The 17,500-nt window shown below is 36.5% G+C and overlaps 1 protein-coding gene and 1 long non-coding RNA gene across 2 annotated transcripts in view; one reads left to right on the forward strand and one right to left on the reverse strand.

Annotated features, from left to right (window-relative positions):
* Window positions 1-3,336: 3,336 nt before the first annotated feature.
* Window positions 3,337-17,500, forward strand: part of LOC133656961 (transmembrane protein 41A-B-like) — a 19,540-nt gene continuing 5,376 nt past the window's right edge. Inside the window, exons 1-3 of the mRNA XM_062057849.1 lie at window positions 3,337-3,848; window positions 15,194-15,344; window positions 15,458-15,619. Of these exons, the coding sequence (XP_061913833.1) occupies window positions 3,706-3,848; window positions 15,194-15,344; window positions 15,458-15,619 (456 nt within the window). The 5' untranslated portion in view covers window positions 3,337-3,705. The remainder of the gene's footprint in view (window positions 3,849-15,193; window positions 15,345-15,457; window positions 15,620-17,500) is intronic.
* LOC133656962 (uncharacterized) lies at window positions 6,838-15,877 on the reverse strand. The gene is made up of 3 exons (XR_009827212.1): window positions 15,792-15,877; window positions 15,303-15,607; window positions 6,838-7,579 (listed from the first exon to the last, which is right to left on the reverse strand). It is a non-coding gene; the product is annotated as an uncharacterized LOC133656962 (long non-coding RNA).

Consider the following 17,500-nt stretch of genomic DNA (forward strand, 5'->3'; position numbering starts at 1 on the left):
GTGTTGCAGTTGCCACGCTGTGAAAGTAAACGTCAAGAACTCAGCCAACACGCCTCGTCTGCATTATTTATAATTAGACAGACAACACATATACAGTGTGATTTTGTTTTGTTTACAAGGAAAGAAAAACAAAAGTTAAAAAAGGGAGATATGTTGTATATATATGTATGTGCTGCGGTTGTTTTAAGAACGTTGCGACAGCTGCCGTAAAGGAGGTGCGTTGCTAGCCTGGTTGCTATGTTTCCGGTTGGTCGTAAAAGTGTTTGTCATGTGTTTTTACCCTGCTAAAATCTCTCAGTAAAGTTATTCGTTGGATTATAGCTTTTGTTTCGAACTTTATTACACCTTGGAGCGCTTTTTCCCGTCCATTGTTTTCCTGCTTTCCCTATCTGCGCCTAATGACTGAGCTACGTGACGTCATTTCTTGTGATGTCCCACGGAGCATTTCTGGTCGGGACGGGATTTCACTCTTTTTCTTTACTATAGTGGTCTCGATAACGGGTACCGGTTCTCAAAAAGGTATTCGAGTCCGAGGACTCGGTTCTTTTCTTATCAAACAACCGGGAAAACGGGTTTCGAGTATCATCTCTATGTATTAGTGCCCAAGACATGGGTAACTTACACATCTGTGAAGGCGCCATTAATGCTGAAAGGTACATACAGGTTTTGGAGCAACATATGTTGCCATCCAAGCAACGTTATCATGGACGCCCCTGCTTATTTCAGCAAGACAATGCCAAGCCACGTGTTACATCAACGTGGCTTCATAGTAAAAGAGTGCGGGTACTAGACTGGCCTGCCTGTAGTCTAGACCTGTCTCCCATTGAAAATGTGTGGAGCATTATGAAGCCTAAAATACCACAACGGAGACCCCCGGACTGTTGAACAACTTCAGCTGTACATCAAGCAAGAATGGCAAAGAATTCCGCCTGAAAAGCTTCAAAAATGTGTCTCCTCAGTTCCCAAATGTTTACTGAGTGTTGTTAAAAGGAAAGGCCATGTAACACAGTGGTAAAAATGCCCCTTTGACAACTTTTTTGCAATGTGTTGCTGCCATTCAATTCTAAGTTAAAGATTTTTTTTTTTTTTAAATGAAGTTTCCCAGTTGGAACATGAAATATCTTGTCTTTGCAGTCTATTCAATTGAATATAAGTTGAAAAGGATTTGCAAATCGTTGCATTCTGTTTTTAATTACGAATTACACAACGTGCCAACTTTACTGGTTTTGAATTTTGTACATTCTATTACCATCAGCGTTAGCAATTAGCACAGGAAACAATTTCACAATTTCATCAGCGTTTACTTCGTTGGGGTAGAATTTCCAGGCGTCGGAATGTTTAACAAGCAGGAGGTACAACATTTCTCTGCGAGGAAATTGATATCGCAGACGAGCCGACGTCTCGTTTTTCCGCTTCAATCGGCCACAAACCAGCGAGGGCGGACATGTTTGAAGTAAGGCATGTAGACCGTCAACAATGCCTTCAAATACATCCTCTGCATTTATTCATTCAAATACCAAGACGTCAATGTGCAAACGTCAACACATGTATGCCATTTATGTGATTTATGGCTGAAAAGTTGTGCATTTGTTTTGCAGAAGATGATGAGGAAGAAGTTGAAGAAGAAGACTGGGATTCCATGGAACCAATTCCATAGACTCCACTTTATAATTCTACCAGCAAATAAATGACATAGTATAATTGTCATCATGATGATATGTTGCTGTCTATGCTTTAATCAGATACTTTCAAATTCAATAAAAACGCTTCCAAACCGCACGTCATGGATGATTAGAGTTGATAAAAACTCACTTTTAGCCTTTTCGTCTGGACTTTTTCTTTACTGATTCATGGCTACGAGCTTACACATATTAGCGAGCAAAGAAACTATAATATAATTATTATCAAGCAAAGAAATGAAGAAATATCAGCAAGCCGTTAAGAAATGTTAGTAAACAATGGAGAAAAATTAGTAAACAATAAAACAGAAATATTAGCAAACAATAAAGTTATCCAAGAAATATCAGTAAAAAAAAAAAAAAAGAAATTTTAGTAAAAAAATCGGAAAATATTAGTAAACCATAAAACAGAATTATCAGCGAGCAATGATTAAATATAAGCAAACAAAGAAATATTAGTAAACAATAAACTATCATAGAAATATCAGCAAGCAGTTAAGAAATGTTAGCAAAGAAAGCTTTCAGAAATATCAGCAACAAATATAGAAATTATAGTAAAAAATAAGAAGTATAAGTAAATAATAAAACAGAAATATCACCAACCATTGAAAAAATGTTAAGTATTATAAAACAATGAAACTATCACAGTCATTGCAGCAAAAAATGAAGAAATGTTAGTAAAAAAAAAATTGGAAATATTAGTAAACCATAAAAAAGAATCATATTAGCAAACAATGAAGACATATTAGTAAACAATAAAACTAGCATACAAATATCAGCAAGCAATGAATCAGAAGTATCAGCAAAAATATAGAAATAATAGTAAAATAAAAGAGAAGTAAAGTAAATAATAAAACAGAAATACCAGCAAGCAATAAAGAAATATTAAATATTATAAAACAATAAAACTATCACAGAAATATCAGCAGGCAATGAAGAAATGTTAGTAAACAATGAAGAAATATTAACAAACAATGAAACTATCACAGACATATAAGCAAAAAATGAAGAAATGTTACTAAAAAATTAAGAAGTATTAGTAAACCTTAAAACAGAAAATTCAGCGAGCAATGAAGAAATATTAGCAAACAATATAGATATTTTAGTAAACAATGAAACTATCACAGAATTATAGCAGGCAATAAAAATATGTTAGTAAATAATGGTGAAATATTAGTAAACAGTATATAAGAAATATTAACAACTAATAAAGAAATATTAGCAGACAAAGCTATCAGAAATATCAGCAAAAAATGAAGAAATAAGAAATACAAGTAAACAATAGTAAACAATAAAACAGAAATATCAACAAGCAAAGAGGAAATGTTAAATATTACAAAACAATAAAACTATCACAGAAATATCAGCAAGCAATTGCAAAATGTTATTAAACAATACAACTATCATGGAAATGAGGACAAAAAAATATTTGTATCATAAAAATACAAGCAAGTAATGAAGAAACAGTGAAACTGCAGCATCATAGAAATATCAGCAATAATTAAGAAATATTATTAAACAATGAAACTATCTCATAAATATTACCAAACAAGGAATACATTACAGACATATTCGCAAACAATTAAAGTTGAATCGAAATATTAGTAAAAAGTAGAGCTGGCATAGTGCTATTATCCCCTTTACTATGTCTCCCTCTGGCGGTCAGACACTCCAAGTACAATCCAGCGTGTTTGAACTGGTGTTCAAAAATCACCGTAAAACTTCAAAACACACCAGAAAACATCACGCAAAGTCACACTTTTAACGTACACGCAAGCCGAAAGAGTGAGCCAGCACTTAGGCAAAGTGGAAAGTCCTTACCGGAGCATGTCGCCTCTCGCCGGGTTGTCACCTGATCCCGTCGCCGTCATGGAGTCGCGTGTTGGCGGGTAATAGACACCGGGGGGACTCGGCGTCGTCCAACTGGACCGCAACACGTCGCCTCGTCTTCCCGCAAGCGGGGCTTTCTTCCCCTCAGTCCCTTTTAAACTCCACCACCGAGCTCGGACACGGAGTCCGCCGAAACATGCGCTCCCTCGTCGGGTTAGCGGCCACCGTGGCGGCCGCCAGCGTCTACCTCTACCTGCTGTCCACTCACCTCCCGCCCGCGGACGACCACCTCCGGCCGGCCACTCAGGAAGGGGACGAGCCGGTGGAGCACCACTACAAGTAAGCGGAGCATTCACATTTACTTTTCCAAAATGACCACAAAAACATATTAATCATGTACAAACAATTCAATATTGTTTAAGTATCTATGCATTAATACACTTTTAATGCATTTTCACATTAGCTAGGTGCAGATCGACACTGAAATATCGATACTGCCGATACCAGATCTTTATGCGCCAATAGCGATTCTCCAAGTCAAAATATAAATACTTTATTTTTTTATTATTATTTTGTTATTATTATTATCATCGACGTCCCACTGGGGTGAGTTTTTCCTTGCCCGTATGTGGGCTCTGTGCCGAGGATGTCGTTGTGGCTTGTGCAGCCCTTTGAGACACTTGTGATTTAGGGCTATATAAATAAACATTGATTGATTGATTGATATTACATTTATTTATTTTTTTACCATGAATTGATTAACGTGTTGAAAAACAAGTTGAAAAACATATTCGGGTGTTACTATTTAGTGGTCAATTGTACGGAATATGTACTGTACTGTACAATCTACTAATAAAAGTTTCAATCAATCAATCAATTGGATCATTTAGTTATTTTGCATAATGTATATCATTAACAGGAACAGCTAAATCACAAGATTGGTGGTAACTAATTTACGGAAGGTATAACTACGTAATGCAGTCATTCAGCCTGTCATTTGTTTATTTAAGATAATTACTGCCAATTAAAACGAGTCACCTTGTATTGCTATTTTTATTGTATCCTTTTATTCATAGCCGGCGGTTCTCAAACGTTTTTCACCAAGTACCACCATGATGACTGACATTAAAACACAATAACGTAGTAGGCCGAAGTATTCATTAAAAACAAAGCAAAGGTTCTAATTAACACGTATATTTACTACTTTTGGCCAGTGTAACATTACACGCAGTTTGAACAGTAACACTGTGTTTGGATATTTAATTCAGTGATCATTTGGCGTAGCACAGTTTGAGAATCACTGTTGGAGGCTATTTGGATACGCTAAGCTGAATGTAAATAACGCGTTCTGTGCAAAATGACGCCATCGTTTGTGTGATTTCAGGTCATTTATTAGTTTATTAAGGATCCCCATTAGTCTACACCGCAGTGGAGACTATTCTTCCTGGGGTCCAGGCAAAAAAACGTCACACAATCACAAAACAAAAGATTACAATGCAGTATAACATGATCTAATAATCAAATGTTGTAATACAAAAATAGCAACAACAAAGAACCAAAAAAAAACAATATCTTCGAGTTTACATAGTATTTTCATACCAAAGATAAAAAGAGCAATATAAAAATATATATATTTTTGCAAAAATAAAAGAAAGAACCAATGGCCTAAAATATACACATTGGTGTACCAAAGACAAACAATAAGTGACGAAAAAGTAGCATCCATCCATTTTCTACTGCTTGTCCCATAATCAATAAAATAGTCAATAATCAATAAAACCAGTCATGACATTAGGTACAATCCAGAATAATCTCTTTCCGCAATACTTCTCCTCTTAGTGTGTTCTTAAAACCCACTGTGCTGGTGATTGATACCAGATATTGTGGAAGTTGATTAAAGACAATTTCGCAAAGGGAGCAACATTCGAAACACACCACTTTTTACATTTCACCAGACACTTTAGGTATATTCGGACAAAGTATCAATATTGGATCGGTGTCGCCGATACCAGATCGGAAAGAAAATAAGTGGTATCGCGCCTCACCAGGTCACACTCCAAGTCAACAGGGGGCAGCATGTTGCAAAGCTATGTATTGTCTAACATGTATCAGACAGTAGAGAAACCCATGTAAAGTATTTAAAGGCCTACTGAAAGCCACTACTAGCGACCACGCAGTCTGATAGTTTATATATCAATGATGAAATCTTAACATTGCAACACATGCCAATACGGCCGGGTTAACTTATAAAGTGCAATTTTAAATTTCCCGGGAAACTTCCGGTTGAAAACGTCTATGTATGATGACGTTTGCGCGTGACGTCAATGGTTGAAGCGGAAGTATTCAGACACATTGTATCACAATACAAACAGCTCTGTTTTCATTGCAAAATTCCACAGAATTCTGGACATCTGAGTTGGTGAATCTTTTGCAATTTGTTTAATGAACAATGAAGACTGCTAAGAAGAAAGTTGTAGGTGGGATCGGTGTATTAGCGGCTGGCTGCAGCAACACAACCAGGAGGACTTTGACTTGGATAGCAGACGCGCTATCCGACGCTAGCCGCCGACCGCATCGATGATCGGGTGAAGTCCTTCGTCGCGCCGTCAATCGCTGGAACGCAGGTGAGCACGGGTGTTGATGAGCAGATGAGGGCTGGCGTAGGTGGATAGCTAATGTTTTTAGCATAGCTCTGTGAGGTCCCGTAGCTAAGTTAGCTTCAATGGCGTCGTTAGCAACAGCATTGTTAAGCTTCGCCAGGCTGGAAAGCATTAACCGTGTGGTTGCAGGTCCATGGTTTAATAGTATTGTTGATCTTCTGTCTATCCTTCCAGTCAGGGGCTTATTTATTTTGTTTCTATCTGCAGTTAAGCCTGATGCTATCACGTTAGCTCCGTAGCTAAAGTGCTTCACCGATGTATTGTCGTGGAGATAAAAGTCACTCTGAATGTCCATTTCGCGTTCTCGACTCTCATTTTCAAGAGGATATAGTATCCGAGGTGGTTTAAAATACAAATCCGCGATCCACAATAGAAAAAGGAGAGAGTGTGGAATCCAATGAGACCTTGTACCTAAGTTATGGTCAGAGCGAAAAAAGAAAGTCCTGCACTGCACTCTAATCCTTCACTCTCAAGTTCCTCATCCACAAATCTTTCATCCTTGCTCAAATTAATGCGGTAATCGTCGCTTTTTCGGTCCGAATCGCTCTCGCTGCTGGTGTAAACAATGGGGAAATGTGAGGAGCCCTTCAACCTGCGACGTCACGCTACTTCCGGTACAGGCAAGGCTTTTTTTATCAGCCACCAAAAGTTGCGAACTTTATCGTCGATGTTCTCTACTAAATCCTTTCAGCAAAAATATGGCAATATCGCGAAATGATCAAGTATGACACATAGAATGGATCTGCTATCCCCGTTTAAATAAGAACATTTCATTTCAGTAGGCCTTTAAATTATGTACAGTATACTCTAATTTCTTTGTTTTTATTCATATGCGACGTACTTAGACACAAATTATAATCAATATATACATTAATTTAGTTGTTTATATTTATGTTTGAGTGTAAGGATACGTTTGATTGGAGGGCAGAAATAGCACAGAGGGTAGAAAAACACACACACACACACACACACACACACTCGAAGGCCCGTGTAAATCAATCCGTGGTCCTGGTCCAGCAGCTGCTGGGACTTTGATCACGGCTCCTTCTGACTGGCTGCTGGCCCCAACATGTCGCCGGGTGATTGGCCAGCGAGTCAACCAGGAAGGCGACACTTGAACCCGGGGATGTCCAGTATTTCTGGAGGGAAATGTGTCGCGGTGGCCTCTTGTTATTTTGGCGAGCAGGCGTGATCTACAAGACGCACTCAAACGCCTCCTCAAGGAGAGATCCGAGGCTCTTCTTCTCTCCTCTTTTGCACGTCGCCTCTCGTTAGCTTGAGCCTCGGGCGGAATTTGTCAGCTTTCTCCGAGCATTTCAAGCGCGTCCTCGATGCTTTTCCGCTGTGCTTTCATGTGACATGCCTCGGTCTCAAAGACTGCAGAAAAGAGTCAAAAATAGCCAACTTTCCCTGAATGCAGCACACACAAACACATCAAGCAAACAAATCATCTCAAGTGACACAGAATCAGCACACTTTGGTAAAATTATACATATATATGTACTGTATACTGTATTTATATACACATATATGTATATACAATTGTATATGTATGTATGTATATATACATATATGTATATGTATGTATGTAAGTGCATATATATATATATATATATATATATATATATATATATATATATATATATATATATATATATATATATATATATATGTATGGAATATATATGTGTGTGTATATATACATATATATCCATCCATATATATGTATATATACACACATATATATTCCATACATATATACATATAGACACATATATACATACAAACATACTTATATATACAAACATATATACAATATATATACACGTGTGTTTGTGTGTATAGATACATACATACAGTATATATACACACACATATGTATATATATGGTACATATATACATACATATATATATAAATATATACATATATATATAAATATATATATATATATATATATATATATATATATATATATATATATATATATATATATATATATATATATATATATATCCATCCATATATATAAATATGTATATATACCCACACATATATATTACATACATATATACATACAGACACATATATACAGTACATACAAACATACTTATATATACATACATATATATAAATATGTATATATACCAACACATATATATTACATAAATATATACATACAGACACATATATACAGTACATACAAACATACTTATATATACATACATATATATACAATATATATACACGTGTGTTTGTGTGTATAGATACATACAGTATATATATACACACATATGTATATATACGGTACAAATATACATACATATATATATAAATATATACATATATAAATATTAATATTCATAGATATATAGTAATATTATAGTATACATTTTGACCAGTACCACAAAACTAAAAGTGGTACCGTTTTTACTGTAATGCACTGTAAAAAAAAAAAAGAAAAAAAAAAAAAAAAAAAAAAGACGGTTAAAAAAATGGCAGCTCAGTCAACGGAATTTTACAGTGAAAATTTTAATAAAATTAACTGTTTTTCCGTTTGCAGTAACACACGGTAAATACAACAACCGTATATTTTACGATTTTAAAAAAATGGCAACTCAAAAAAATAAAACAATTTCTGGTGAAAATGTAACATATTACTGCAAATGGAAAAACAGTACCACTGTTTTGTTTTTGGATTCTAACAACTGAGCTGCCAGTTTTTTTACCGGAAAAAACAAAAAGTGGTACCATTTTTCCATTTACAGTAATACACTGTAAAAACCAGTGATGTGCGGTGAGGTTCATGACTGGTGAGGCACTGACTTCATCACAGTCAGATTTACAAACATATGAACCCTAAAGAGTGTCTTATTCACCATTTGATTGGCAGCAGTTAACGGGTTATGTTTAAAAGCTCATACCAGCATTCTTCCCTGCTTGGAACTCAGCATCAAGGTTTGGAATTGGGGGTTAAATCACCAAAAAATATTCCTGGGCGCGGCGCCGCTGCTGCCCACTGCTCCCCTCACCTCCCAGGGGGTGAACAAGGGGATGGGTCAAATGCAGAGGACAAATTCCACCACACCTAGTGTGTGTGTGACAATCATTGGTATTTTAACTTAACTTTAACTTTACACATACAAACTGTAGCACACAAAAAAGCACATTTAATAAAAAAAAACTTTATTGTGGTTTTACCTTTACTTATAAATGAAGTCCATGCACCGCTCCTTCTGAACAAAAGCATTGATAACTTGTTTATAGAAGTCTCCCTTATCTTTCTTCAGTTTTAAAAGTCTCTCTGTCTCGATGGAGATCTTCCTTTAATTATTACCTCCTGCTTCGATTGAAAGCCCAGTTTAGAAAACTGTTTTATTTTAGATATGTAATCCTCCATGGTAAAAGTCCAGGCAAGGGGAAAAAAATAAACGATCGCTGCCGCTGCACTTGACTTGCTAACTGTAGTTTGTTGTCACTTATTCTGCAGCCGAGTAGTCGCAAGAATGATCCTTGGGAGCGCCCTCTACCAACATGAGGCGGGATTACTGCGAGCCTCACACAGTGCGTCTTTGCAGCCGTTTTATGATTGCTCAGCACAAGAAATAGGTTACACACATACAGTTGTTGACAAAATACACTGTACATTATATACCTCAGCTAACTAAACTATGGAAATGTATAATATAATTCATATAGCAATACGGTCTCACTGCAGCAGTTAGCCGAGTCATTGCGCAATCCATGGTGAGGCTCAACTGGCTGCTGACTCACCGCGAGTCTCTTCTCAGTATTTGAACGGCAAATGTGAAAATTCAGCGATTTTGAATAAAAATAATCTAAAACTGGTGAAGTTAAATGGAAAATAACTTTATAGTATAATCACTGGAGATATATAACAATTTAATTTATTTTTTTTCTTTTTACATTTTTTTTCTTTCCATGATGGCACGTGAGGCCCTGCCTCACCTGCCTCCCCTGACTGCACCGTTGTCACTGGTAAAAACAACACCCAAAGGTTTAAAAAAATTAAAAAATGTCAGCTCGGTCAATAGATTTTTGCCATGAAAAAACAATGTTAGTTTTTTTCAATTTACACTAGTATTCTGTAAAAAAAAAACTATGAAAACTTGCTTTGAAATCATAAGTCAAGCAAAGGTAAGCATTTACTTTTATTTTGACAAATTAGTTGTCTGGGAAGTATGATAATATAATTTTGTTGCACTATACCAGGGGTCGGCAACCCGCGGCTCTCTTTAGCGCCGCCCTAGTGGCTCTCTGGAACTTTTTCAAAAATGTATGAAAAATGAAAAAAGATGAGGGGGAAATAATTTTTGTTTTGTTTTAATATGGTTTGTGTAGGAGGACAAACATGACACAAACCTCCCTAATTGTTATAAATCACACTGTTTATATTAAACATGCTTCACTGATTCGAGTATTTGGCGAGCGCCGTTTTGTCCTCCTAATTTCGGCGGTCCTTGAACTCACCTTAGTTTGTTTACATGTATAACTTTCTCCGACTTTCTAGGACGTGTTTTATGCCACTTCTTTTTCTGTCTCATTTTGTCCACCAAACTTTTAACGTTGTGCATGAATGCACAAAGGTGAGTTTTGTTGATGTTATTGACTTGTGTGGAGTGCTAATCAGACATATTTGGTCACTGCATGACTGCAAGCTAATCGATGCTAACATGCTATTTAGGCTAGCTATATGTACATATTGCATCATTATGCCTCATTTGTAGCTATATTTGAGCTCATTTAGTTTCCTTTAAGTCCTCTTAATTCAATTTATATCTCATGACACACTATCTGTATGTAATATGGCTTTTAATTTTTTGCGGCTCCAGACAGATTTGTTTTTGTATTTTTGGTCCAATATGGCTCTTTCAACATTTTGGGTTGCCGACCCCTGCACTATACTATACTATACTATAGTATAGGTATTCAATTTCATGCAGTACATATATTTTCTATCAAAATAGTCAGAGCAAATATAAAATCATTTTTTGATGCATATTATTTCCAGGCGTTAGCGGGCCACATTAATTATTGTGGCGGGCCAGATCTGGCCCCCGGGGCCGCCTGTGTCATAAACACTTCTTCTAACCTACTTCTTTCTACCTCGCAGAAATGTATCTCCTAAGGCCAGACCCAGAACCAATTAACAATAAGTTATGCAAAGATTTCTATTTACATATGATTCATGTTCAATTGTCATGTGTTTTTATTCCAGATAATGTCCAAAGTTTATATGAAAAGGCAATAAAATATGTTGATCAGTCAAAGGTTGAAAGAAAAGTGTTCCATGCTGTATCTCTTATTGTAGTGAAGCTAATTCAAAACTGCCATGCCGCTTCGGCCTTAACTGAAAAAGTGAAGAAAACACAATATGTAGGCAAAAACTATGACAAAAAAATATTTTTTTAGATATTATATCTATGGGGAAAAGGTTCGGTTACAATATGAACTAAAATAGTATGGTCGTTTAATAAATACCGCAATCAATCTGTCAGGATGATGAAGTTCAGAGCCATGCTAAAATAGCAATTATCTCAAAGGGCTTTTGAACTGACTCGGCTGTGATGCCGCTTAACCGAACTAAAACGAGGGCTTTTTGTCCCGGCCTCACTTCATACAGTATCGATAAATGTATTCCTGACAGAATATGGTATTATTATTGAGTTAGGGTGCCATGTTTAAATTTTTTTGACACATACTTGACACAGACACAGGCCTTATTTTTAAACCAGTAATATCAGTTTCCCGAGTGCAAACACACACGAGCACGCAAGTTCCAGTCTTGGCTTCCGAGAGTCTTGCTCGGCGTTATTTCAGCGTTTCTGTGGACGACTAAACACATGCAATGATAATTAAAATAAAAATGAATAATAGTCCGAATGAACGACACAATTTTCACTGGACGACAGTTGCATACGTTGTATACTTTTACAGTGAAATACTGACAGCTCAGTCGCCAGAATTGTACCGTAAAACTAAAAGTGGCACTGTTTTACTGTAAAAACAACTGCAGATTTTACGTAAAAAACACTGGCAGCTCAGTCCCAGGAATTTTACTGTAAAAAAAATATGGTACTGTTTTTTCATTTACAGTAATGCACTGTAAAACAACAATCGCAGGCTATATAGTAAAGAACTGGCAGCTTAGTCGCCAGAATTTTACTGTAAAAAAAAAATGATGGTATTGTTTTTCCATTTACAGTAACGCGCTGTAAAAATTATCATTGATTTTACGATTAAAAAAATATTTTTTTAAAATGTCACCGGAATTTTACCATAAAATAAAGTGGTAGCGTTTTTCCATTCACAGTAATGCGCTGTAAAACAACAACAAATAACTGGCAGCTTAAATGCCGGAATTCTACTGTAAAATACAGTACCGATTTCCCATTTGTAGAAGTGCCCTGTAAAAACAACAATCTTTACAGTAAAAAACTGGCAGCTCTTTTGCCAGAATTTTATCGCAACAATAACAGTGGTACCGTTTTTCCATTTACGTAATGCACTGTACAAACAACTAAGGTAGCTTTTAGTGTAAAAAACAACAAAAACCTGGCAAGCCAGAATATTACGGTAAAAAAGAACAATGGTGCCACTTTTCAATTTACAGTAATACACTGTAAAAATGACCGTAGATTTTACGACTAAAAAATGACAATTTAGTCACCGTAATTTTGCCAAAGGAATAAAGTGGTACGGTTTTTCCATTTACAGTACCGCACTGTGGAACAAAAACAAAAAAAACTGCCAGAATTAATTGCCAGAATTTTCCATTTGTAGAAATGCATTGTAAAAACAACAACCGTAGGTTTTACAGTTATAAAAAAAAACTGGCGGCCCATTTGCCAGAATTTTATCGTAATAATAACAGTGGTACCTTTTTTCCATTTAGGTAATGCACTGTACAAACAACTAAGGTAGAGTTTACGGTAAAAAACAAACAAACTGGCAAGGCAGAATGTTACCGTAAAAATAACAATGGTACCGTTTTTAAATTTACAGTAATACACTGTAAAAATAATAACAGTAAAAACTGGCAGCTCAGTCACCACAATTTTATCGTGCTACCGTTTTTCCATTTGGGTAATGCACTGTAAAAACAATGGTAGATTTTACGGTTAAAAAAAAAAATAATAACGTTGAATTTTACCGTGAAAATAACTGAGGTACCATTTTTCCATTTACAGTATGGCACTGTAAAAATGACCGTAGATTTTTTTTTTAAATTAATAAATAGCAGCTAAGTCGCTAAAAATAATTGGTACCGTTTTTCCATTTACAGTAATGCACTGTAAAAATGACAGTAGATTTTAAAATTAAAAAATAATAAAAAATAGCAGCTAAGTCACCATAATTTTACCATAAAAATAAGTGGTACTGTTTTTCCATTCACAATAATGCACTGTACAAATGACTGTGTATTTTAAAATAAATTTAAAAAAATAGCAGCTAAGTCACCAGAATTTTACCATAGAAAAAAGTGGTACTGTTTTTCTATTCACAGTAATGCACTGCAAAAACAATAATGGTCAATTTTACGGTAAAAAAAAAAAAGGCGAGCCAGAATTTTACCGTAAAAAAAAATAGGTACCATTTTTCCATTAACAGTAAACTAAAAAATGACAGTAGATTCAAAATAAAATAATAAAAAAAATAGCAGCTAAGTCACCAATATTTTACCATAAAAATAAGTGGTACTGTTTTTCCATTCACAGTAATGCACTGTAAAAACAACAACCGTGAGTTTTACAGTAATAAAAACTGGCAGCTCATTCGCCAGAATTGTATCGTAACAATAACTGGTACCGTTTTTCCATTCACAGTATTGCACTGTAAAAAGGACAGTAGATTTTAAAATAAACAAATAATTAAAATAGCAGCTAAGTCACCAGAATTTTACCATTAAAATAAGTGGTACTGTTTTTCCATTCACAATAATGCACTGTACAAATGGCAGTGGATTTTAAAATAAATTAAAAAAATAGCAGCTAAGTCACCAGAATTTTACCATAGAAAAAAGTGGTACTGTTTTTCTATTCACAGTAATGCACTGCAAAAACAATAATGGTAAATTTTACGTAAACAGAAAAAATGGCGAGCCAGAATTTTACTGTAAAAATAATAAGTACCATTTTTCCATTCATAGTAAAGTAAAAAATTACAGTAAATGTTAGAATAAAAAATAGCAGCTAAGTCACCAGAATTTTACCATAAAAATAAGTGGTACTGTTTTTCCATTCACAGTAATGCACTGTAAAAACAACAACCCTGGGTTTTACAGTAAAAAAAAAACTGGCAGCTCATTCGCCAGAATTTTATCGTAACAATAAGAGTGGTTCCATTTAGCTAATGCATTGCAAAACAATAATGGTAGATTTTACGTTAAAAAAAAAACAAAAAAACTGGTAAGCTAGAATCTTACCGTAAAAATAAAAGGTACCATATTTCCATTCAGAGTAAAGTAAAAAATGACAGTAGATTTTAAAATAAAATAAAAAAAATAGCAGCTAAGTCACCAGAATTTTACCATAAAAATAAGCGGTACTTATTCACAGTAATGCACTGTAAAGACAGCAACCCTGGGTTTTACAGTAAAAAAAACTGGCAGCTCATTCGCCAGAATTGTATCGTAACAATAATTGGTACTGTTTTTCCATTCACAGTAATGCACTGTAAAAATGACAGTAGATTGTAAAATAAACAAATAATTAAAATAGCAGCTAAAAAAAACTGGCAGCTCATTCGCCACAATTTTATCGTAACAATAAGAGTGGCTCCATTTAGCAAAACAATAATGGTAGATTTTACGTTAAAAAAAACAAAAAAACTGGTAAGCCAGAATTTTACCGTTAAAATAGGAGGTACCATTTTTCAATTAACAGTAAAAACAACGGCCGTAAAATCCTGGCGACTGAGCGGCCATTTTTTTACCGTGCAATTTACATATTTCTATTGACAAATCATTTGTCTTTCTAAAATGATGTGTATTTTCGCACATCAGACTAAAGTTCCCGTCGGATCTGGACGAGCTGCGCGAGCTAGCGGAGATGCTAAAGTTCTACAAGCAAGAACACCACGGCTACGTTCTGCTGCTCTTCTGCAGCGCTTACCTCTACAAGCAGTCCTTCGCCATTCCTGGTTCCTCCTTCCTGGTGAGTCTGCGTTGTCTTCTTGTGTTGACGCTTTTGGATTATTAACAATCCTTCACGTGGACCGGGTCAGAAACCGTCAACGTCTGATCCACTTCTCTCCTCCGTCGTGGCAGAACATGCTCGCCGGCGCGATATTCGGGCCGTGGGAGGGTCTGGCCCTGGCGTGCTTGCTCACCACCACGGGCTCCACGTTCTGCTACCTGCTCTCGTCCGCCTTCGGGAAGCAGCACGTGGTGCGGGTCTTCCCCGAGAAGGTGGCTCTGCTGCAGAGGAAGGTAAAGAGGTGACGATGGCCGCTTGTTGCTAGGCAGAATTCACTTTGCACATTCACGTTTCCCTTAAGCCCAAGTTGTTTGTTTGACGGAAATGTGTCCAAAAAAAGTACAGTAGAGCCCTGCAATAATGGACGCACCCTTAAAAAGACGTCGTCTATTGAACTCAAATTACCGTCTGTAGAGGTTGCCCTCTAGTGGGTTCTGCGGACCACCACACACTGCCACGAGAGCCCGGATTTCAGGGTACAACACTGTTTTATTTTCATAAATAGTGGTAGGCTTTTGCTTTCCAGCAAATGGTCTTTCCCTCAGTCCGTGTCTCTCTCGCTCTGGCTCCCACTCCAACTGCCGTGTCTCGCTCCGGCTGCTGCTAATAAAGGCGACAGGTGATTAGATAACAAGGCTCACCTGGGCCATCTACTCACCCGTCGCTGTCTTCGAGGCCGGTCCTTGCACACCCCGTTCCGCGGCAGGCCCGCAGGCCACACCCCCCTCCACACTGTATTTTCCTGTATTTAGGCCACACCCACTAAGTTATAGACGACATTTTTTCCCATATATTAGCCGCAGATATATACAATGTGAAATTAGTTATTTACACATATTTTATAAATGTTTATTTAAGTTAATAAAACTAACGCAGACACTCGTAAACATGCTAGCATATTAGCTAATGCTAACGACGCAAGCTTGATCACATTACGATAGCGCGTACAAATATGCATGAAAACACTCCTACAGACATCACACGTGGGACGGTTTTGTCAGGTTCAAACACTGATGACATCTATTAAACAAGACAAAAAGCAAGGAATTAAACAGAGACAGAATTAAATTTGACTCAATGAGGAGAAACGTCTGGACTGTACTCTTTGCACAGTTTCACCACGCTCTGACGAAAGATTGTACGCCTCCTCTTTTGTTTGGACTTTCCCTGATTACATGGCAACAGCTGTTTTTAAGGGAGGGGGGGTCGTAAACAGCCATCGCCTTTGATTACAAAACGGTTCAAAGAAAAGGTTGGTTCAAAAAAAAGGTCGTAAACAGCCGTTGCCCTCGGTCACAGAACAGTTCAAAGAAAAGGTGCCTGGATGGGAGTCAGGCCCTGCTTCCTCTCCACTTTGTAGACAAAATCTTCCTGTGGATTAAAAATACATAAAAGAAACCGAACGCCTTCATGTCGCTTCCCATCGTACACAGTGGAGTTTTACAAGCCTTTTGCTTGGTAAGATCAAAGACAGCTTTTGTCCTCTCGCAGGGCGAGCTGAACTCAATGTAACACAAAGTTATGTGATAACTTAGATACAATTATTCTGACAGGTTTAGTAAGTAAGAATTGTTTTAGTTGTATTGTAAAACTTACAAACGTTGCCCGGCGTGATGAGTGAAGAATCCATACGAGTAAAAACGCCATGGACGGCTAGAAGACGGGATGGATGTTGAAAGTACTAAATGGAAGGACACTGCAGGACATGCAGCGAGCGAACTCGTCCAAAAGATGGCGCCGTAGCACAAACAATAGCACACCTTTTAATGTATCCACTGGGATTTAATGAAAACTGTTGACCTAAAAATATTATGACAATTGGTGAAAAAATAAATAAAAAAATTAGCTGCACCCTTTTATAAGCCACAGGGTTCAAAGTGTAGGGAAAATAAGTAGCGGCTTATAGTTTGGAATTTACGCTACTTTATAAAACTACTGCATTTTTTTGTACTACTATTGTATTGTTTTTCATACAATATTGTAAAGTTGTTTTTTAATGGCATGTAACATGTTAAAATTGTGTTGTTTTGGGGGGCCAAACACAGCTGACCAATAACGGACAATAAACTGCTACTTTTTTCCTACGCTTTGAACCCTGCAGCTGATAAGACGAA

This window comes from Entelurus aequoreus, linkage group LG09 (genome assembly GCF_033978785.1).
Source record: "Entelurus aequoreus isolate RoL-2023_Sb linkage group LG09, RoL_Eaeq_v1.1, whole genome shotgun sequence".
Lineage (NCBI taxonomy): Eukaryota > Metazoa > Chordata > Actinopteri > Syngnathiformes > Syngnathidae > Entelurus > Entelurus aequoreus.